Source organism: Gambusia affinis, linkage group LG21 (genome assembly GCF_019740435.1).
Source record: "Gambusia affinis linkage group LG21, SWU_Gaff_1.0, whole genome shotgun sequence".
NCBI classification, from domain to species: Eukaryota; Metazoa; Chordata; class Actinopteri; order Cyprinodontiformes; family Poeciliidae; genus Gambusia; species Gambusia affinis.
This window is the reverse complement of record NC_057888.1, coordinates 11,249,607-11,272,817: the sequence shown is the minus strand read 5'-3', so window position 1 is coordinate 11,272,817 and position 23,211 is coordinate 11,249,607. Positions and strand designations below refer to the sequence as shown.

Sequence of the window (23,211 nt, the reverse complement as noted above, 5' to 3'; positions counted from 1 at the left end):
TTTGCTGCCATCTATTGCCCAAAACAGCCAAAACAATGCCTGTGCTATTCAAAAAGAAACTCTACTTAATTTAGACTATAACCATTTTTTTTAACAATTGTAATAAATTAAGGCAATGGGCTAAAGTCAGCCAAAAATATACATTTGTGACAATCTCAGCTCAGAAGTTAAGAAGCTTTTGTTTAAAGAATGTAAAAAAATTAAAAAACTAAACATGTTTATGCAGTCCATCTCAAAAAAAAATTGCATAATCTGTTATTTTAGCAATAAATGCACTTTTACTCATCCTTGTAACTCCCCTTCATGATGGTGAACAATATTCAGATAAGCCTCAATCCACGTTCTAGTAAGGATAATACATTTTACTGGTTTAATAGGAATATGCTGTAATGCAATCCTACTTGAATGCCTTATTGTATGGTATTGTGTTTAGTCGTTTTGTGTTCAGTCAAAAGGACTAAACACAAGGAGCAATATGTACTTTAGCCAAGAGGACACAGGCTTATGGTCAATAATTAAAGACCGAGCTGTGTGTTGGTTCTGTGACATGGGGGAGGGGGAAAAAAAAAAACCACATTAGGTTCAGTTTCATAGAATCATTTATTCTTTCCCATTTCAAGAACAATATGAAGTCCACCTAGCAATAAAAAATACCAGAGTCCAAACTATAAGTCCTTCAACCAGCTTGATTTCACTTTGAACACTTAACATCTGCAGTGACAAATGAAGGGATAAATACACAAAACAGAGGGGGGGGGGACAAAATCATTTTAATGTAAAAAGCACAGATGGTTTAATATAAATACAGGCTGTGAAGGAGCAGAATGAAACTGCTGTTTCTTTAACATTTAGGATAAAAACATTGTAAACAATAAACCTGGCTCAACTGTATTGTGCATCACAAACTGATTAAAAAATAAGAAACATTTTTTCACTTAAAAATCAGAACATAGAAGAAAATAGATCTAAATTATACACAGTGATATGCACCATGAAATATAAATTAAATTTATACAATAAACCAAATACCTGAGCCAAACCTTTAATTTACATGATTTATGTTTGCTAAAATTAAAATAAAACCTTCAAGCTTAGGTCACAACAGTTTTGAGTTAAAGATTCAGAGATATTCACAAGGCTTGTGCAAAAATTTAAATTCTTAAATAGTAATGCATGTACCAACACTAAAAACAAAAGAAAAGTAAAATAAATATTTACACTAGTGGTACATCTCTGGGTAAAATGGAGGAATAATATGCCACCGTTTTCAAAACAGAGAACCCTGAATCTTTCCCTCAATAGCAGCTCAGTTTAAAAATAAAAATAAAAATCATGCTGGGGTGCTGGCTTTTAACTGGCAACGCATGGTATGTCTGGAGTCTGGGGACGCCAGTGGAGCAACAAAGCTTTGGATACCAGGCCTCCACTGAGGGGGTCTGCTGCAGCAGTCTGTTGCTCTTTTAGCACAGACGTGAACACGGCTTCTTTAAGTGTAGTTGAGATGAAGATAAGGTCACTGGTGAGTTGCTGTTTGATTGGCCATAGCAAAATTCTGCTGGAGCACAACTAGAGAGGTACGGAGCTGTGGAGGAAAACATATGACTAAGTTTGTGTAGAAGGTGCTTTTTGTTTTTAAAATCTGTATAGAGATAAGTAGATATACATAGAGACAGGAAAGCCAGTTGTTTGAGATAGGAAGATGGACCAAAGTACAAAGTGATTCCAAGATAACAATTGCAAAAGACTTGAGATTGACACCAAGACTTCCTTCCAGCAGAACAAAACTAAACATGCAGCCTGAACTACAATGGTTCAGATCAGGGTCAGCAACTTTTACAAATTCAAAAATTTAGCCTTTGTTGCAACAAAATAAAATTTGACGCTTTTACTTTTTTAGAATATGCACTAAATTAAATCTCACTTTGAGAGCCAGGGAAGTTCATCTAAAAATTTATATATTTTTACAAAGGGAAAATATAACATTTTGAAATATAAAGTATAAAATTCTTCAAAGCTATAACTCATTAAAATTACTTCTAAAAACCTTATACTACTGGTTTCCTTCTGTTCTTGATATTCTATGCTGATGTTGCGAAACTGCTAAAACCACAACATCATATTCCCATTAAAATTAAAAAACATTTCTTACTTTGTTTTGTAAGAGTCGTAATGGAGGGGCCAAAAAGGCTCTGGAGCTTATTTATCAAGTAGAATGGCCTAGTCCAACTCCAGACCTACATATAATTCAGAATCTGTTGCAAGATTTGAAAATAGAGGTTTACATAGATTCCCAATTTAATCCGACTGATCTTAAGGTCAGAGAAATTGCAAAAAAAATTAAAATAAATCATTTTTAAAAATGCCTTGGCTACTTTAGATTTGTTACCAACTGCTATGATTTCTGCACAACATTTTCCATTTAAAAACAAAAAAAACTTTTACATTATTTCACTTTCTATTACAATAAACTCTATGTCAGTCTACTACCCAACAACCCAATGCAATTTGTGATTAGTTTGTGTTACACATTAGCAGTTCATATCTTACTTGTTCTAGAAGAAGAATAGAGTCCTGCAGGACAGTTTTTAGCAGCTGCATGTGCTCATTGGTCCTGAATCCTGGCAATGGCTTGGGACCATATTGTGGTCCAAAGCTGTCAGAAAGAGACCATTATTTTTCCTGCATGCAATAATAAGGTGCACTTACTGAATGCAAACTCAACAGCATGTAACTTTAGACGAGAGCTGATGCAACACCTCTTGTACAATCATATTCACTGAGACGGCATCTATATAGACTTATTAGTGCAGGGAACTGAGGTCAGCTGCTCATGCAGAAAAAGAATCTGATGTTTTCCTGCATAAGAGACACCTTCACTTTTTCAGATTTAGTCAACTACCAATTGCCCCATCTACAGAAACATGTTGATTAAAATAAGACAGGTTATCCAACCTGGTTTCCATCCGCTCCCTTAGCCGATGCTTTGTCGTGAGGTACATGCGGTGAGCCACGTCCTCCATGGCCCACAGCTTGAAAAACAAGCCCAGATTGAGTACTATCAGGACTAGCAGACTGAAACCAGGAGAAAACACAGTTTGTCACAAGAACAAAAGACAGTGGTATCAGATGATCGACGCAGACAAAATGTTGCGACGTTTGCAAGTTTGACAGGAAATGACTTTGCATGCTTGAGCTGGAAAGAAACATATCCTCATAAACAAAACAGAAAAATCACAATATTCAGCTCCCTTTTTAGTTTATCAACTTACATTACACTCATGCCAACAACTATTGCAGTAGTGCTCCATCTCTGTGGGCCTGTGGTGTCCATGGGGCCTGAAACGGCACAAGATTTAAATAGGCTTAATTTGTTTTTAGCATACAGACATAGGCAGACTTTTAAATGAATAAGAAAACTTCGCACTTGTTTAATGCAACAGGATAAGCTCCAATAGGGACAGGAAACATTTTGTAACGGAACCACGAGATAAATGTTGCCCCATTCTTCAGCTACAATGATGCAATGTCTTAAATTTTTTTCAGATCGTCTTCCCACTTCAGCAACTGTACATAAATGGCATCAATTTGCCACCAACTTTTTTTATGCAAAACATTACTTGCTTATACCAGCCTAAATGGTAAAAGAAATACAGGTAGGTAACTTTATTTTATGTCTTTAAGAAATAGTTCAGTACCCATGTTTCCATCTCTGTTGTCAGGAACTTTCACCGACTGCTTGCCGGGCTTTCCATGATCCAGTAGGGTCCGGCTGAACGTTCGCCTCCTCCTGCGGAGCCCAGCTTTTCCAGACTCTCCAACTGCTTGGTTCATCTCTGCCTCCTCTTCCAACAGTTCAGCTTCTGTATCACCACAAAGAAAATATAGAAAAGAGAAGTTGGGCTTATAAGTTATTTATTTAAAAAAACAAACAACCACCTTGCTACCCACCGCATTGTAAGCTAGTTTCTTGTTCAAGTTTTTTTTTTGCAGACAGCATTCAAAATTCCTGTTAAACTATGTTTTATCTGCAACTATTTTGAAACAAAAAGTTGATACAGTATTGGTTTTATTTTTCATAACAAAATGGTATGAAAATTTTCCTGAGCAGAGAATTTATCCTTAGTATTAAGGCAATATTAGTTTTTTATGTTCATAATCTTTAGCTTCATCCATCTTTTGAATGGATTTATGACAAACATTATACACTTTTTCACAATACAATCACAAACTTCATATAAGAATTCCATGACAAAGAGCAACACAAAGAGGCACATTACTGAAATGTAATAAAATTGTGTCATGCATTAGTCATCCACATTAACTCTGATATGCAGGGGGAAAATGCAGAGCAACAAACTGGCTAGAAGTTAATCAATAAGTAAATAGCAGGGGACACAGGAAACATGTACAAGAACGAATGAAGGGAATAAAACCTATTACAGGCAGGACATCAGCAGAAAATAGGGTTGCAAATCAAAAGGTTTAGATCAAATTGTATTTATGTGTCAAAATAGTTCAAAGTCCAGACCCAAATCCAAGTGAAATAATTAATGAAGACCATCAGTTAAACAAATTTTCAATCTGAATCAGCTGGTGTAACTGAACAAGAATTTTCAGAAAAAACATCCGCTGTTGACAATTATGTACAGCTTTCTGCATGTGAAAACCACGCATCTCCCCTGCACCCCATTCACAGTCAACACTATTTTGTGCTTATTTATTGCACAAAAACATTTAAAGCCGAGATTGCACTGCACACTGTGTTGTTCCTATTGCCAGATTGTTTTTAATTCTCCATAGCGATAAGACTAATTCACACACAATAAATGATAATAAAAGGTTTGCCGCTCCAGCTTTGTGCAACGTGCATTCAGAGCAGCTGATAAGAGTGACTGCAATATCGGCCCTCATATTCTTTGCCCTTCCTGCAGACACAGCAGTAATATGATTCAGAAGCAGTGCTATATGTGTGCTGGAGGAAACTGTTCATATCAGATAAAACATACAATAAATCACGGAGTGAGAACGAAAAGTAAAAAGGCCAAGCCCTTTCTGCCTTTGGACTGACACACAAAAAAATAAATAAAATAAAATACTCACCCAGTTGTCTGAAATAGTCTTCAATGCCACTCCAGGAGTTTTTTGTAATGAAGGTTTTGATTAGACCAAATGTTGGTTTGATGTACTTCACATCAGAGTACACCCTAACAAAACAAAAAAAGTGAGACTTTTAGTTCAAATCCATTCACATTTAAACAATTAGTCTGCAATTCAATTAATTCATCACCTTAGTCGACACTTCCGTTTGGAGACTCTTATGATATAGTAGCGGTTCTGTGTGTAGAAGTGATCATGGTAGGGGACGTCATGAGTGTGCACCACAGCATCCACCTGGTAGTACTGGCCATCCCTGGATTCTTTGGACAGAGTCTGGCGAGGTAAATGAAGCTCAAATAAGCCAAACAAAAAACATGTTTACACGTCTAGTCAACCATTCACATGGACAGAGCCACACCTGGTTCTCTGTAGCGGTGGAGAACTTCCCAATAAGGGGGTTATTGATGGTTATAGTGTAGTTCATGACCCGCTTGTCATTTCCTGAGTCATCCTTCTGCCAAGCAGTAGAGCTTGGATCTGAAGACGCAAAATGAGAAATCTTTATTAAAAAGCCTCCATGAATATGTTTTAATACGGGAGAAATCGATGTATAGTCCTACTCGTTATCCTGCGGATTTCCATAAACCTTTGAGTGAAGCTGGAGTCTGTGAAGAGTAGCTCAAACATTTTGCTTGCGCTCATGTGGAAAATCTTGTTGAGGTACAGTCGCCCCGGTTCCTCGGACTTGTCCATTCGATACTCCACTGGTGGAAGCAAACACGAGAGCAACGTAATGAACAAAAATAAATAAAACAACCAAGAGAAATAATCCGCATCCCCATTCTCTTCTTACATTCTTCATTGGATTCCGAGCCGCTTTGCTCCAACAAGTTCTCGTTGGCGTCGAGGGACTGAGTGGAAAGCCTTTCTGCAGGGTGTCGCTCCAATAGAAGAGTCGGAGTTCGGTGTAGGGACGGGCTGTTACGAGACTCATCCTGCAAGAAATGAATAGTATTCTAAGAAGATAAAATGAGCAAAGAAAAATATTTAGTAATGTAGGAAAAGAAGACGATACCATGTTGGTTGTCCCTGGTGAGCTGATGGGTGAAGGCATCTCCTCTCCTTGAGGTGTGGAGCTCTGCAACGGAACATGCTCCACCACTGGGAGACGGAGGCTGTTGGGCCGCTCCAGTCTCACAAGACCTTCATCAACGCCACCGCTGAACTTCTGCTGCAGGCTAAAGAACAAAAAAAAATAAATAAATCAGATTAAAGTCGGCACCAAACCTTTCTATAGAATCAACCTTCCTTTGTAGAACATGCTGCTGTGGTCATGTTTTCTTTCTTTTTTGCCATTCTCTTGTAAATTGTCAAGTAAGATGAAATCTATGCCTTCCCCAAAGAAAGTTCATGCTCGTATTTGCCTCTTGCGACATCTTATAAGGCATAATTCAAGTCAGATGCAAGTCTTCTTTTCCCACTTTGCAATCAAACGGTTGCTGGTTATTTTGCTCCTTCCCTCTTTACGAGATAAATTCAGAGTAATATACAGATTCGTACCAGTTAAATTTTTGAATGCAATCACCACCATCTTAACCGTTTTTCTTCAGCTTTGCCATGATGAGTCAAACTCTGTCTTAAACATATGGTGCTAAACCCCAAACTACTGAGAAGAAACTTGAATGCTTCAAAGTCCTGAAATCAGTGAAAGGTCACTGTAAAATTAAGCTGATCAGTTGGGATTGGTTGATTCATTTGCCTCTTATGTCATTACCCAAACATGCACAATGCAGGTTTACATTTTCATGCTTTTTTATTTATTTTTAAGAGAGTTATTTTGAAATCTATACCCCAAACTGTGTTTGAAGGTCATTGTTTGTTGGTCAACCAAAGAAAGAATGAAACCCTGAGGCATCTTTAAAGTCAGGGGGGAAAAAAACAACACATGCTCAAATTCCCAAGGACGAAGGTCAAGTTACCTGGTCTGCCCAGTTGATTCTATTAACACCTGTAAACTCTCCATCTCCTCATTGTTCAGGCCCAGATCACAGCCATAGTGCTGTTTGATCATCTGCCACAGCTCCACGCACGTCAAAGTCTAAAATAAAGGTAAATAAACATCAATTAGAAGTATGCAGAGGTCTCCTCCGCCTGCATTCTCTTGGTACCAGAAGGTGAACACAAAAACAAGCAATTATGCAGAGGGTGTATAGCCTGGAGGACTCCATAAGGAATAATTTAGTCTTATCTCCATGGGTGACAACCTACAAACACGATCATCGTCAACTAGGTCAGTTAGGTTGCATTACTACGTTCTCACTGCAAAAGAAGTTCAGATTACCTAATATCTATTGGGGGAAAAGCCAAAAACAAACTTCAAACGTGAGGAGCTAGAAATAGACACACGTCTGCTCATTCAGTCTATTAAATGAAAATAAATCCTTTATTTTAGCGTCGGCGTTTCAGTAAACCGGTTCCTCGGGGTTCTCCTACCTGTCAGAGGACATATCCCCCTGCGCGCTTCGACCGGGTTCTGAATGGCTCATACGCCGTGTGACCTGAACGCACCACCGCGCATTCAGGAAGTCCGTAAAGACGCGCCGCCCAAACACCAATTAGATATTTAATAAAAACCCTCCTCTTTTGCGCAGAGAGAAAACCCGAGATCCGAGCAGTAAGTCATTGCCGTCGTACCGCGGCGAAGTCCGTTTGGTTACAGGCAGCATGACGATACCAATCTCTTGGCCACACCCAGATGGGGTCAATGAACTCAAGTTTTACACAGGTGTTTACCTGATTGCAGTCCCCGCTCTATGAGGGGAACAGTTCAGGGGAAAAAAGGGCTGCAGCAGCAGAGATCAAATTAAAGGGCTGAAGTTCACTCTGACAGAAAGTTGATCATAATAATATACCAAAGGAGGTCACTTTTATGCAAAATCCCTTCTCTGTGATGCTTGTACTTGCCGTTTATTCACAGCAATGATACGTCTAATAAAATTAGGCACACTTATCAGTTACTTCCGCCAGATTTCATTAATCCTTTTTAGATCCCAACATTTTGTTCTGACAATTTAGTTTTGATTCTGACTGACACTTTCATGGAGCCATTCAATTGCATTTTATTTTTTGGAATCTCAACAGTAGTTTGAGACTTGTGATAAAAAGGACGTTGGGTTTCTCATCTTTTTTCAGTGTATTCGTATATTAAAAATAAATAAAATCTCTCTTATTTACTCTAATATCCCCAAATAGAAAACAGATCTGATTCTAGAGCTCAGAGTTCCACATGTTTCAATTTGCTGCCATCTATCACGCTTTAAGTTTCTACCCGACTCCACCTCTTAAAAGTGCTTTAGCGAACAGCATTTTTCTGTACAAATTGTGGTTTTTGAAGTGCAAAAGTAAACATGTCTATTTTTGGGGAACGAGATGGGTCTGCTTTCCCATGTTACTTTAATCAATAAGTGAGCCAAAGGTGAAAGCCTAGATCCTGTGGGTTCATTTTGAACTACATTCATGACTTCTATGAGTAAACTTCAAACCTTACCTCAACCTGTAGAACAGTAAACAAAAACTCAGTGTGTTGAACTAGTGCAAAAACTTTGTAGTTTGTCACTGATGATGTCAGTCAGTGTCTGTTTGTGGGATTTCTGTATCTGCATACAGATGTTTGCTTTCTAACTGGACACACTGGTCCTCGGGAAGGAGATTAGACGGTAGAAAATTGACTGCAAATGAGTAGCAAACATTCCTCCTATTGGAGCCCGACTGTTTCACTGAAGAGTCTTACCTTGTCTAGCAGAGTGTTCTGCCATATGCGGAAAACACTCCGATAGCTTTTCTCTCTTGCCGAGAAGGAAGCAAAGAAATACTGTGGATGAATGACAAACAATATATTTAGAATTATGCACTTCTTTTACATAAAGAAAGTCTTAATCAGGTCTCTTTTTGCTCAAATACCTTCTCGGTATGTGTGCAGATCTGGATGGCGTTGGGGATCAGTCGAGCCGTTTTCTCTCTGGACATTGTGGTTATATCTTTGAGAGACAGTGTAATCTGCAAATACATTTTAAACAAATAAATGTTATGAAAACCAGTGAGTGCTTTGATAAGTGAAGAGTAACTTCACTCATTTTAGAATCATGTTTTCATTTCTTGCTGGAATCACCACTCTCTCAGTCTGACCAAAAACCTATTTTATTTACCAAGAGGAAACATCGGCTTTGTACAAACATATCTTAAAATATGTAAACCAAAAATAACATTTCTCATTTTCAAGGTATGTTTTATAAAACCAGAATGTTCTAAAACAAAAAAAAAAAACATTTCATTTTCCATGTATTCCCCCCAAAATCAAATTACTATTTTATAACCATTTCCTGAATCTTAGGTGTTACGGTAACATGGATTGTAACAAACAGCTGATCAGATTAACAGAAGCAAATATAGATACAGGTGACCTTTGACCCAGATGAGATGGTACAACAGACTGAAGAACTTTAAAAAAAATAAATAAATAAAAATAAAATAAAAAAAACCCACATGACACAATACCCATTTGGTTATTTTCATGGAACTGAAACATAGACATGCCCCAATCCGAGTGTTACTGTAAGCGCTTTATAATTTGAAGATCAAAGCTGATTTACATTGCAACCAACTCAACCACAGCAACTTTGATTCAGATTTAGAAGCATGCAGCAAGCACCAGGCCCCATCAAAATTTCTTCTGAGTTTTCCCATATTTTAAGACTTTAACTGATGAATAAAATTGCTTTTCCAATGTCCGATTTGACCCTACAAGTCAAATTAAAACAACTGCAAATCCAAAACAACTTCCTCATCAATGAGCAATTCCATAATTAGTCCGCAGTAACCCTCAACATGGATTGACTCCATAATGCTTTCCTAAACTATTCAATATTTTCCTTCAATCTGGAACACTTCCACAGCTTTTTGTTTAGCTTTATCAGATAAATTTTAATAAATAAACTAAAGTAGAACTTGTCTGTACTTACTGTTTTTACGTTCATCATAACTTAATTATTAATCCAATTTTAAAGAAACAAAACTGCTCTTTTTAATTAATTATGTTAGAGCACAAGATGTTTTCCTTTGTAACAGCTGTTTTTCACAGGTTTTTTTAAAAGAAGACAATTTATTCGTAATTTTTTTTCTCATGGATAAGAATAACATTGGGGATCACTGCTGAAAGTTAAGACTCATTTCCGGTTCCTCATCCTTTCCCCATCAGTCTCATTACCTTTGTACCACGAAACACATAGCTGTAGAAACAGATCCAGTTCTCTGAGAGGTAGAGGCGTCCCTGAAGGAGGATGTCCCGGTGGAGGGCACAGGGATAGTCTGAGGAGAAAACATAAAGCAGACAGCCGGTACAGACAAATAACAACACCTAAAGTTTTATTTTAAAACTTTCCGTTTAATCTCAGGAACTTATTTTAAGACATTGTGGAATAAGCAGCGCAAATATATCCTAAACTTGAGAACTAAAGCTTTTTCCCCCACCAAAGTTAGTCTCTAAATGACTAATGAGTTTTGTTTTGTTTTTTTTTATTATATTTTTTTCTCCAACCTGAACTTACCTAAAATGAGTATTTCTGAGTCAGGCAGCTCCTTGAACAGCCTCTTAAACTCCTCCACCCTCTGTTTGTAGTTTGGCAGAGGAGACTGAGGCACAGCGAGACATGGACCCAGCGCATCGGAGCTCTGTTTCGGAAAGATTACAGGTTCAAACAAATTTAAAACTCGAAGTTTCAGAACATTTCTTCTGCGTCTGAAACAGATGATGCAGTGGAAAATAATGCAATACTGCATCTGAACCACTAGAGAGCAGTGAAAGATCTTCATTTTATGTGTAATATTGGTAGTTTATTCTTAGCAACTTTTGTCCTCATGACTAACGTCTGAGGAAAATAATTTTGAAGACTTTCAGGTCTGTGCTTCAGGTTCTTGTTTGTTTTAAATTTTCCTTACATCTTCATCCGAGCTCAACTGGACGTCCAGCAGGGATCCAGTTTCGTCCGTGATATCATCACTGCCCACTCCTGACCGGTTGGAAAGCTGGTCCATCGGCTCTGCTGGGCTGTTTGCAACATAAAGACGGTATAGTAATAGAATGAAAAGCTACAAAAGTTGTAAATAATAAACCATTCAATCATCAAGACATTTCAATGTTTCACATAAAGCGGTGTAAAGGATTTTTACTCTGAATGGTTCCTACAACAATTCAATACTTATGAAATAAGTTTCCCCTTTTACTCTGGATTTTTCACCACTCAGTTGCCTTTATATTTTTGGCTCTAAAGAGACAAAAATAATTTGGCTCTTTAGACAAGAATTTTAAATAATTATAATAATATTGAATTGACAAACTTTTAATATGGTGAAGGCAGCTTTGGTTTCAACTGGAGAACTGATTAAATCACTGGCACAACTGAACATTGCAAAATAGCTCAAGGTTTGTCAGGTTGCTCAGGTGTGAGCAGCTCTTTTCAGCCACAAATTGAGATCCAGCCCAAGTCGTAATTCTCCAAGAGACTATATCAAAATATTGTCCAGGATTTAGTGATTTTTACTTATTTAGCATATATATATATATATATATATATATGTATGTATATATATATATATATATATATATACACACACACACACATATACCCCTCAACTTATACACCTATTCAACATAAAGGGATCCTAACGCTCCATTAACCAATATAAACGATATTAGGTTGCAAATAAATATATACTTACATGATTCTTCCGTTTTCCCCCCTTCTTATGCCACCCTGAGCAACTGCCCAACAAACCTCCCAGGATGCAGGCCTTTATATTAATTTTATGCATGTAGATGACAGCTAATTATGATACAAAAAAATCCACTCAACTCTGCAATCTGAAGTGCCTGACCTTACGTTTAAATGACAAACATTACAATTCGACTGATCAAAATAAGTTTGTCTTCAAAAGTGCAAAAGTGGTCAGAAAATCTAAATTTAAAAGGATAAGTAAGAGAAAAATCGTAATGCGACAGAGCTATTCAAAGAAGCCACAGAAGTCAGTACTACTGAAACAAAAACTGGTTTGTCTGGAGATCCATGTTTAGGACGGGTTTAATCCCGCTTCTGAATAAACAGCTTCATCACCTTTCCACACCACTGCAAAGTTAAAACCACCAGATCCGAGTAAAAATGCAAAGAAGCCGTTTTCTCCGATAAGAGCCATCATCAGCTGATCTGTAGGTATGTCAATCAGATAAAGACGCCCCCTGTTCCCCTTCACCTCTGTGTATCCTCGTGTGGGTTATCCAAGCCAGACTTTCAGCCATCGGTCACTTACCTAACACGGAGAGGACCCAGGGTTCCGGTTCTGTCTGGCCGAGGTTTAAAAAGTAGGTTTGTTTGGTTCTGAAACCTCTGAGGTTGAGTCAAATGTGCTCCTCCTCCCGCTTGCTGCTTCGGCAGGTGAGTCTCATCCAGCCAGGAGGGAAAAACGCCTTGTGGGAGTTGACGCCTCACTGATGACGCTTTAAATCAGCTGGTTAGGATCCAAACCTTTAGTTAACTAGTCCTCTAAGGAAAGCAGGATGATTGCTATACCCAGGTGTTTGTGGTTTCGGAAATTATGCCCAATTTTAAGAACAAATCAGACTTGACTTATGTGACTTCTTAATTTTTTTTTTTTTTAATTATAGACATCTGTGTTTGCATTTAAAAATCTAAACACTTGCAGTACACGCCTTAAGTAATCCAATTTAAATATGAACAGAATCAGCTCTATGTTTAAGAAAAATGTCTTTGCTTTGCTGCTGCTATAGAGTTGATGTTCCAGCATTACAGTCATGCAGAAATACCAGTTTAACTGCATAGATACACACAATGAGGTTGAACAAAACACTCAACACCTTGTTTTGTTTTACCCCACAATGATTTAATTCTTTGAGAGTATTATGATTAAACAGTTGGACTTTCACACAGCAAAGTACACAGCACTACACAGCCGGATATACAACCATAAAACGTCAAAAAAAAAACAACAAAAAAAAACAGCAGCAAAAACAACAGAAGAAATGCTGGCAATAAATAGACTGATCTTCTTAAATTTAGATTCAATACTCTTCTGTACAGATGATCTGAATTACAACACATTAACTGAAAAATCTTCAGGAAAAGCAACGCAGCTACACAGAAATTGTGTAAATTAAAAAAAGTAACGCACACATATTTAACACATTCACACACACACACACACAGTCAGTGACCATGCAGAGGATCTAGAGTACGCCTGCATGAGGCGACAAATAATGAATACAGTACATCTTTTTCCCTCCACAGTAAGTTTCTCACACACACACACCCACTCGCACGTTCACGCACAGAGGATCACAGAGGAAGCACACGATGTCTGGGAATACACGGAGGTGGAATGTGCTCAGCGGTGGAGGAGTAGAGATGGAAAGACTGGAAGGACAGCGTGAGTTTATTCCTCCAACGTGCGGAAGGCGTTCTGCATGTCCTCCAGAAGCTGCGCGTACTCAGATTTAATCTTGGCCTCGCCGTCCTTAACCGGGTCCTGCAAACACACACACACACATCCAATCAAACAGTGAGAATTAGGGCTCCAATAAATCTCACATCTAGTAGCTACAAACTCTTGGAATTTTACATTCACTTTAAAATGAAAAACATCAAACGTAAGGCTGGATGATAAATTGATTTAATCCAATATTTGGTTTCTGATTAGTTAATTTTTGGAAAACTAGATTTTTTTTTCAGCAATGCAGTCCTTGGGTTTCCAAAATTCAGAGTGACATCACCACACTCAATGCCAATCATCTTGCTTCACAAACATGTTTTACTGGACTTTGAATTCAGGCCAACTTTCAATGCAGTATTAGAGCCAAATTAGATTTTGTTTTTTTTATTAAAAAGTGAAAATATTAAAATATTACAAGAATACAGTTGTAAAATTAAAAGGATTTTTTATTTCCATGAGACAAAAAATAAAAAGAGGAATGTTAAGAATCTACATTAATTATTCATTGGTATAATTTTTATAGATAATACTTAATCTTTTCACACATGAGCATCAAATTATTAGCAGTAGGAGGAGGACTTTTTAATTAAAACACACACAAAAAATGGTATCTATTTCAAAGAAAGAGCAACATACACTGACGTGGTCACGTCAAACCCAGATAATTATCAAACTATTTTTCTCATTAAAACAAATTCCTTCAGGTAATTTTAAGGTGGGTTTTTTTGTGTGATAAAATTACGTATTTATTTTGCTGATACTTCTCCTTAAAACAAACATTCTCCTAGCCCAGCCAAAATACTCAGTAATTCATCTCACAGACTGAAATTTTTTTTTTTGTCATTCGTAATTTCTTTTTGAGAAAACAAATAAAACCAAACTAAATCTATTAAATTCAGAAATTCAGTAAAACTGAATTGAAGGTCAATGATCCACTGGGGATGTCAGAGTTTTTTTTTAATGGAAAAAAACACAAAAAAAACAGATATTTTATGTTTAAGCCTCATCGTCCAGTTTTTTTCGAACATTCACTTTGAATTTATGCAAGACCCACCTCATGTTAAAGCATAAATAAATTTTGAAAAAATAAAAAAATTTATGCAAGACCCATAAACCTTCACAGCCCCCCGAATTCACCTTGAACTTCATGGAGCTAATCCTGTAGAGGATTTCTCCCATGTGCTCCCTGATCATGGCCCAGGTGATCTTGTTGTCGCTCTGGGCTGTGGTCTCCACCGCATGCCGGGCCATGTCATAAAAAGCTATCGTGTTGGACAGAATGCCCACCGTCTTGTAGAAGGGGCAGAACCTGAGGACGTAAATTATTCAGTAACTATCATGGTTCTTTTAGAGTGTGATAGAGGCAGTGCTAAGTAGACAAAGCCCCCATGGTAGCGTTTTACCTGTCATATGGGGTGTAACCGTTCTGCTGCAGGAAGTCATCTTTAAGCAGTTTGGCCACTTCTAGAGTGATTTTGTCGGTTTCTGCCAATGAAGCCTATCAAAAGGAAATTCACCTTTAATTCATAGTGAGCGCCACATGATTAAGGTGCTTCGACGAGCAAAAGCAAAATATATTGTGTGACTTACCTTTCCGACAAGCTGCACAATCTCGGCCAGGTCTTCTTCTTCCTGCAGGATCTCCTTTGCTTTAGTACGCAGCGGAACGAACTCTGGGAAATGCTTGTCGTAATATTCGTCCAGAGCGCGAGTGTATTTACTGTAGCTGATCAGCCAGTTGACGGAGGGGAAGTGCTTCCTCTGAGCCAGCTTCTTATCCAGACCCCAGAACACCTGAGGAGGGGATGACCCACGTACTTGGTGAAGCATCTACCACTGATAGTGCGGGTGTGTTTGAGAAGAGGACAAATGAACGAGAGTATAACTGCATACCTGCACAATACCAAGCGTGGCTGAAGTAACGGGATCAGAAAAGTCGCCACCAGGAGGTGATACACTGAGAACACAGCAAACGATTTATTAAACCACTATCGTCCACAACAAATAGGGATGATGTCCATACTTTCCCATACTTTTCCTATACTTTTCCCATACAACCATCTACTTCTCAGAATTTCAAGCATTTTATGTTAATTTCAATGTTTAAAAAGAAACCTTCCATGATTAATTTAGGCAGATATGTAAAAAGTAGAATTTTAATCTAACATCAGCACACAAAAAATGGAGGGACTGGAGACAGATAGAAATAAAGGACACAGGGAAGAAAGTGAACTAGGACACAATGAAGGAATGACAGAAGTAAGGACAAAACAATGGAAAGTAATAAGAATGCAAGACATGAGGATGGATGGAGTCGCAGCACAGTCAACAAAGGACAAAATGAATGAAGGAAAAACACAAGAAATAAAAAGTAACAAAGGCTACAAAAAATAGAAGTAATAAGGACAAAAATTGAAGGACAGAAGAAGGAAAGATGTACACAATGGAAAAAGATGCAAGGACAAGCAAAAGTAACGAATGGAGACAGAACACAAAGAAAGAAGAAATGATAATAGAGAGATGCAAGACAAAAAAGAATGGAAATACAAAAGAAAAAAAGGTAAGATTACAACAAAGGCTGAAAATAACAAAAAAGGAATAATGGCATAAGAAAAGAGGGACGAAGGAAGCAGGATATAAGAAAAGTAGGAAGAATACCAGGAAAGGAGGTAGGACTCAAGGACAGAAATAAAAGGATGCATGGAAAGAAGGACAAATAGGCAAAAAGGTAGGAACAGAGATAAGCCATCAGGAAGATGATGGATATAAGTAAGAAAGACAAAAAGAGTGATACAAGAAAGAACACAAGATACAGGGAAAGGAATGAAAGCAAGGGCATGAGAGAACAAAAAAAGAAGGGAAGAAAGGCCAGGAATAAGGCAGATTAGTAGATTAGAACAGAATGGGGTATAATGTCCAGGATGGGGAATAATGTGTGGAAACAGAAATATATATTTTGCATGTATATCCACAGACTTGAAATATACTTTCATTTCAATTCCATACTTTGTCTCCCTCTAGTGACGGAAAGTTGCACTCACGCTCCAACAATACTGACGCTGCCCTCCCTCTCAGGGTTGCCCAGACACTTTACTCTTCCTGCACGCTCGTAGAAGGAGGCAAGTCGGGCGCCCAGGTAGGCTGGATATCCACTGTCTGAGGGTGGAAACAGAGGTTACACCTGCATGCTCAAAGTTGTCCTACTTTTCTTCTATTCGGGTTCAAATACTGAAATGAAATGGTGCAATGCCTTGTCTTTGCTTAATCTAACAAACTATTCATAAATCAAAAGCAAAAGGTGTGAGGAGTAAACAGACCAAAAGTGCAGCAGCTGCCACTGATAAATTTACATGGCAGAGTCTTCAGGGAAATATCCACCGCATGCTTCATTGGAGAAGTTAAATATGAAGAAGTGAAAACTAGAATTTCATAATTTCATTGACAGAGGTCTATTTTACAGTAAAAGATTTTTAGCTGGTGGTTCTCATATTAAACACCACAACACATTGTGATAGGGGAAATGTTCCTTCCTTTAAAAGAAACAAAATGCCAGAATTATGTCTTTTAGCCAAACTAAGCTTATCATTTGCATAGAAGGTGATTTTTAGTCCACCTTAGTCCAGAACGAACTCTGATGCTTCACATTTGTGTTGCTTTTGAATGTTTGCGTGGTATTTTGTGCCTAGTCACATTAATAGAGCAGAATTTTCCCTCGTCTCCAAACGTACCAGCAGGCATTTCTGCCAAACGTCCAGAAATCTCCCTAAGAGCTTCGGCCCAACGCGAGGTGGAGTCGGCCATCATGCTCACGTTGTATCCCATGTCCCTGAAGTACTCGGACAACGTGATTCCTACAGAAACAGATTAATTATGGGCTCAAAAGTAACAAAAACAAAAAAATAGTCAATGTGCAATTGCTCCCAGCGTTTAGGGTGCCTTGCAAAAATATTCACACCTGTTGTTGCCATAATGCGACCATAAACTTTAGTGTGTTTTAATGAGACCAACACAAACTAAGTCGGTCTCATTAAAACCAACTGGTTTGGTTTCCACTTTAAAATTACTGTCATGATTTTAAAGTGGAAGAAAACACTAGTTTTTAACTACTATTGAAGATCAATGTCTGCTGAGTTCCTTGATCTTTTTGAAGCCGTTTGTCCATTAATGGTCTAAACAACCTTTTTTTGTTGTGTTACTCTACAACATAAGGCAGTAAGACAATTCAAAGAGGTGCCAATAATCTCGCGATGCACAGTATGAATTAGTGACGCAGTGTTGTTGCTGGCTTCACCTGTGTAGATGGAGGCCTCTCTGGCAGCGACAGGCATGTTGGAGGTGTTTGCCACCAGTGCTGTTCTCTTCATGATGCTCTCCGTCTTTCCATCCACCTCCATGGTTAGCTGTTGATCAGACAATACTGTCAGTTGCATCGAGCATTAGGCTAACTTGCTTTCAAGAAGATATTTTGATAAAACCCCTAGAATCACCTCGGGGAAGTCTCGCAGTACTTCTGACATCTCATTACCGCGCTCCCCGCAGCCTACATAGATGATGACGTCGCTGTTAGAGTACTTGGACAGTGACTGAGAGATGACGGTTTTTCCACAGCCAAAGGCTCCTGGGATGGCTGTGGTTCCTCCTTGCACACATCTTCGTACAGGAAGAGAAGCCTTGGATTAAGAGAACATCTTCAAAACACCTTAAATCCTCTGAGAGAGGATGTGAAGCTTACGGGAAAAGGGCGTCCAGCACCCTCTGTCCGGTCAGCAGCGGGTGATTGGCAGGTAGCTTCTCTGTGACAGGCCTGACCTGTCTGACAGGCCACACCTGCATCATGGTAAACTTCTCCTTCACACCCTCAAACTCCAGCTCCATCACCACATCCTGATGGAACGGGACAGAAAGTTAGCCCAAAGCGAGGCCCAACGGACGCTAGGTAAAGAGTTGATTTGCTGAACTTACAGAAATGTCATAGTTTCCAGGTGGAGCCACATAGGTCACAGTGCCTCTGTTTTTGGGAGGAAGCATGATTTTGTGCTTGATAAGAGAGTTCTCAAAGACCATGCCGTAGATGTCTCCTCCTGTGATATGACTCCCAACCTGTTGTTAAGAAAAAGGAAGATCAATACAGAACAGATACCTCATCTAAATGATCTCAAGACGAAAGTCCTACTCGCAGGCTCTTGCTGGGAGAAAACTCCCACTTCAGGTCTCGGTTGAGGGCGCCGATGTTGACTCCTCTGGGGATGTAGATGCTCTGTGTGAGGTCATTGATGTCCTTTAAGGGTCGCTGGATACCATCAAAGATGGAGCCCATGATACCTGGACCCAACTCGACAGAGAGAGGCTTTCCTGTTCGCAGCACAGGGTCTCCCACCGACACGCCAGCTGAATTTACACTCAGAAAAACCCACCAATGGTAAGAATGAACAGTCGCGTCCAAAATAAACTCCTCGACACAATTGCCCTACCTTTGTTAAGTGCAACCTTTATGATATGGCATAAAAATAAAATTTCTCATTAGTCCGTACCAGATCCAATTTTAGTAATTTTTTTTCTCGTTTTCTTTATCTTAAAAGAAGAACAGAAATTATGAAAAAAATATTTTCAAAAAGTGTCTTTTATTTCAATAAAAAAGAATTACACGTTAACCCGGCCCTAATATTCTGTTGTTGCGTTAATATAAATTCAAAGTTTAAATAAATAGAAACTGTAAAACACGCTTGTCAAACAAAATGGCAGCCTCTGGGGAGTTAATATCACTGTGAACAATGGAAACCCACAGAATGCATTGGTGAAAAACATCATAGTTTTCCAAAAGTTAAATCGGCAAACACCAACAATTTGATTAATCGACATAGGTAAAGAGTAAGGATACACGTCTCCTCGTAGACCTGGATGGTAGCCATGTCTCCCTCCAGCCTGATGATCTCCCCCACCAGCTCACTGTGACCAACACGAACCAACTCATACATGGCTGCTCCTGCCATGGCCGTGGCCGTCACCACTGACAAACACAATCAAGACAAAAATATTATCTTGAACTAAAACAACTAATAAATTATGTCTTTGCATGAATGAAAATTTGTTTAAGCTGCATTAGATAGCATGCACATTGACAGTCTGACAGACCAAGCAAAAATAGTGTTAATCAGACAAGTGCCTCCACTCTGAGGAGCAGCGGTGATCAAAAGTTTAGGTAGAAATATTTGTGAATACGATAACTTTTGGTTTTGCTTTTAGCAAATGTGGTCTTTATAAGAGAGTGACAGGAAGAAAGTAATACAAAGTTTTCTCTCTGGAGAACACAAGAGATATTTAAGTTTTTTGGACTGCGCTTAGTAGAGGCTGCAGTGTGACTAAATCTTTGTTTATAAATGAATCTGTGTATATCTGAGCCCATGTCGGCAGACCTGGTCCAGACACGCCATGAACATATCCAAACTGGCTCTCTCGCTCCTCATCCCTGATCTTGGGCAGCTTGGAAATGTCCATTTTCTCTGGTTTAGTATCCTGAGTCCTGACCAGAATAGACAAGAAAAAAAAAACAACAACATGAAAATTAATTACAAATCTGTTGATTAAATTCATTCTGCCAAAACAAAAACAGATGCTGACTGTCAGAGAACTAACGTAATAAAATCATCTGAATACAATAACATTCAAAACAGTACATATGTTAAAATAAAGCTAATAACAGTCTATTTTCACATTTCCAAAACTCCATAAAACATTAATGGTTAAATCCTTTGCTGCACAAACTGTACAGCAAAGCATCAGCAGCAGCAGCTCAAGCTGTCAGCAGTCGTGACAAACCCATCCCCCAATGCAGCCGACTCCACAGTTACCTTCAGATGTACAACAAGCTAATGCATGAATTTGTCCGTCTCAAAGCAAGTAGACATTACAGGAAAGTTCAATTTTCTGCATCCAATGACTACTGCTCTCCCTGTGTCCTTTTATGCCCTTCTCTTAGTGATGTACACATCTATCTTCCTGCTTACGCCTGGCTGCTTCAACCATCTGGGCATGAGTAAAGCAGCGCCACCAAAAGGTCAGCAGAAGTACTGCAGGAATCAAACCAAAGGAGACACTGCTTCTTCGATTTCTAGTAGAAATAAAATGCACAACAAAATAAAAGCTTCCATCCAAAGATGCTAATCAGCTAAATTTTATATTTGGTCTAGCTTAAACTTAAACGGAACCCATTAACAGAGTTGATCTAAATGTGATGTTGAAAATATTTTTACCAGCATTCCATCAAATACTGTACAAGAGAGCATTTGCTTAAATACAAAAAAATAATACAAACCTATAATATTAAATCATCTAATTTCTTCATTTATTATTTTGACTGTATGACTGATTTAGAGCACAAAAGAAGAGAAAACAAAACACATCAGCAAGGATTAACATATTCAAACAGAAGACTGACAAGGCAGCAGCTTAATGCATTTAGGCATGTTTATGAGCTCAGGTTAAAATGCAGCATCAGCATGAGATTTAAGTGACTGATTACAGCATGATTATTGGTGCCAGGTGAGCTGGTCTGAGTATTTCAGAAACTGCTTTTCACGCTAAACTATCTCTCGGGCTTCCTCAGAGTTGAAGAATCAGATGCTGGACGGTTACTTCCAGCAAGATAATGTGCCATATCACAAAGCTGATTTATTGGACATGAAAACAATTTAACTGTATGGTCAGATTTTAATCAAGCAAAGCAACTTTGGGATGTGGTGGAATGGGAGATTTGGATTACTAACTAATGTGGAGGAATTGTGTGATGCTATTATGTTAATATGGACCAAAAATACAAAACATTTTCAGCAGTTCTGAAGGCGAAAAGGGATCAAGTATGATACTAGCAAAGAATACCAAAAAAGTTCACCATTGACAGTATATTTTAGTACATTTATATTGGTGCATTCAAGAAGACATGATACTTATTCCCATCAGAGCCCTAAGAACACACTGTACAAATAAAGTCTTTCATTGTAAATGTAGATCTGTTCTCCAGATCTACATTTAAAATAGTATTAAAGTCTCTATTAAAGGACCTTTTGGACACATTTACATTACATGGTATATAGCCTTGTCACAAACCTTGTAATAAGCTTTTTATAGTGGCTGTCATTCAACTCATCAGTCTTTACAAATGAATTATAAATTCTGGTAAAACAATACTGGTCAAACCATTTTCTGATCAACTTTAGCCATATGATCTATGAAACAAGACTTCAACCTCCACTTGATCATATGATTCTGGCACATGACTGGCTTCCCACTCTCTTTTAAGGAAGTGGAAAATGAGCATGGTGTCAGACTGGGAAGTAAAATTTTTTAGCTGTGTGGAAACTCTGCAGAAGCCGTGCCACCTGACAACACTTGATCTACAAAATAATTATTATTATCCACAGTGAGTTGGATAATCAATAATTGTGAAAAGAGGAAAATGTCTCCTGTTGTCCAATTTTGTATATTTGGAAAAGGTGGCCCTCTTGTTAAAAAGGCAGAGATAAAGTATAGATTGTATTTTCTGTCTCATTTGCTGTAGGCAAGAGACAGGGCAAAAATAAGCTCATATTTGTATCATATATGCGTGATAGTCACGCAGATCATTTTAACATGGTGATGTTATCTGCAAAACCCTGTAAGATAGCTAACTCCGATTATCCATTATTCCATTTGATCAAACCAGACTCCTGTGTAAACAGTAGAGATGTTAATGCTTAGAAAACTCCAGTGTCAAGCTGATGCTTTATATCGAGTTTAGATTTGAGCTTTAAATCTGAATTCAGGGATGTCGGACAGGTTTCCTCGAAATGACTGTCTATATTTATTTGCACTGCGGGGAGCGGATATAATCCAGTCGTAAAATCAAAAATAAGAATATCTCTTAACTGAACTTGGTTCGTTACATTAAAATCAACGTTAACTAGAATGTAACTATAATTTAGTATCATACTAAATAGTAAGACGCCTCTGTCGGCCTGGTTCAGAAAAAAACTGCTGCCTCTATCGTTATGTCGCCACAGCAAAGCTAAGGGGTTTCATTTCAACACCCGAGCACAACAAACCTTATTTGTTACAAATAACAAAACCAGTGAACCCAGGGTAAATATATAGATTTTGTTACCGTCTGATCGTGAAGTGGTCGTTAAAGGTCTTGTCTTGAAGAAAAAAAGCTGGCTACTGCGGTGCGTGACGGCAGGCTGGGTGTCAGCTGACTTCATTCACTCGCCTTTTAGTTTTTTTTTACCTCTAAGGCCCTGGTAACTACCGCCATTTTGGATCCACCCCCGTACAAGTGATGGAAATTACGTATCTTGTTTGAGATTCAGATTATTTGGTTCAATTTACTAACAAGGCCGGATATTTTGGTATCTACGTGCTTTTTTATTCACTAATACTTTTAGATACTATGATTGAACAAATGTTTATCTTTTATTTGTATTTTTTAATACAAAAAACATATATTATTGAGAGAAAAACCCAATTCCTTAGACGGGAGCTGGCTACAATTGTTCATTTTATGAGCTGAAACACCAAGTCGAATCG

General features: G+C 38.2%; 2 protein-coding genes across 4 annotated transcripts; both read right to left on the bottom strand.

Moving 5' to 3' along the window:
• Positions 1-581: 581 nt before the first annotated feature.
• Positions 582-12,726, bottom strand: gramd1c (GRAM domain containing 1c). The gene is made up of 18 exons (XM_044105487.1): positions 12,457-12,726; positions 11,092-11,200; positions 10,701-10,824; positions 10,361-10,461; positions 9,058-9,153; positions 8,888-8,968; positions 7,077-7,195; positions 6,173-6,335; positions 5,951-6,092; positions 5,718-5,861; positions 5,516-5,634; positions 5,288-5,430; positions 5,101-5,204; positions 3,696-3,860; positions 3,270-3,336; positions 2,953-3,072; positions 2,548-2,653; positions 582-1,582 (listed from the first exon to the last, which is right to left on the bottom strand). Exons 2-18 carry the CDS (start codon positions 11,185-11,187, stop codon positions 1,514-1,516), a joined length of 1,959 nt encoding a protein of 652 aa, XP_043961422.1. The 5' UTR covers positions 11,188-11,200; positions 12,457-12,726; the 3' UTR covers positions 582-1,513.
• A 299-nt stretch (positions 12,727-13,025) lies between these two features.
• Positions 13,026-22,944, bottom strand: atp6v1ab (ATPase H+ transporting V1 subunit Ab). Of its 3 annotated transcripts, none has more exons than XM_044105483.1 (15): positions 22,790-22,944; positions 20,067-20,173; positions 19,532-19,660; positions 18,827-19,041; positions 18,616-18,753; positions 18,386-18,537; positions 18,141-18,303; positions 17,945-18,053; positions 17,382-17,504; positions 16,695-16,809; positions 15,547-15,610; positions 15,244-15,447; positions 15,057-15,151; positions 14,791-14,962; positions 13,026-13,689 (listed from the first exon to the last, which is right to left on the bottom strand). In XM_044105483.1, the coding sequence occupies exons 2-15, from the start codon at positions 20,146-20,148 to the stop codon at positions 13,597-13,599; spliced, it is 1,854 nt and encodes a 617-aa protein (XP_043961418.1). In that variant the 5' UTR covers positions 20,149-20,173; positions 22,790-22,944; the 3' UTR covers positions 13,026-13,596. The 3 variants fall into 3 exon arrangements, with proteins under 3 accessions (XP_043961418.1, XP_043961420.1, XP_043961419.1); XM_044105485.1 differs by having other exon boundaries at positions 20,067-20,166; positions 22,790-22,895; XM_044105484.1 differs by lacking the exon at positions 22,790-22,944 and adding an exon at positions 20,502-20,688.
• Positions 22,945-23,211: the final 267 nt, after the last annotated feature.

What these genes read in the sequence shown, in the direction of transcription:
- atp6v1ab (XM_044105483.1), bottom strand. Translation starts at nt 20,148, where the DNA reads ATGGACATTTCCAAGCTGCCCAAGATCAGGGATGAGGAGCGAGAGAGC. An exon ending in CTCCCAGCAAGAGCCTGCGA is followed by an intron (nt 18,754 to 18,826) that starts GTAGGACTTTCG and finishes TCTTAACAACAG; the next exon opens with GTTGGGAGTCATATCACAGG. An exon ending in GTGCTGGACGCCCTTTTCCC is followed by an intron (nt 18,304 to 18,385) that starts GTAAGCTTCACA and finishes TCCTGTACGAAG; the next exon opens with ATGTGTGCAAGGAGGAACCA.
- gramd1c (XM_044105487.1), bottom strand. Translation starts at nt 11,187, where the DNA reads ATGGACCAGCTTTCCAACCGGTCAGGAGTGGGCAGTGATGATATCACG. An exon ending in CTCAGAAATACTCATTTTAG is followed by an intron (nt 10,462 to 10,700) that starts GTAAGTTCAGGT and finishes TTTTCTCCTCAG; the next exon opens with ACTATCCCTGTGCCCTCCAC. An exon ending in CTCGGAATCCAATGAAGAAT is followed by an intron (nt 5,862 to 5,950) that starts GTAAGAAGAGAA and finishes TGCTTCCACCAG; the next exon opens with TGGAGTATCGAATGGACAAG.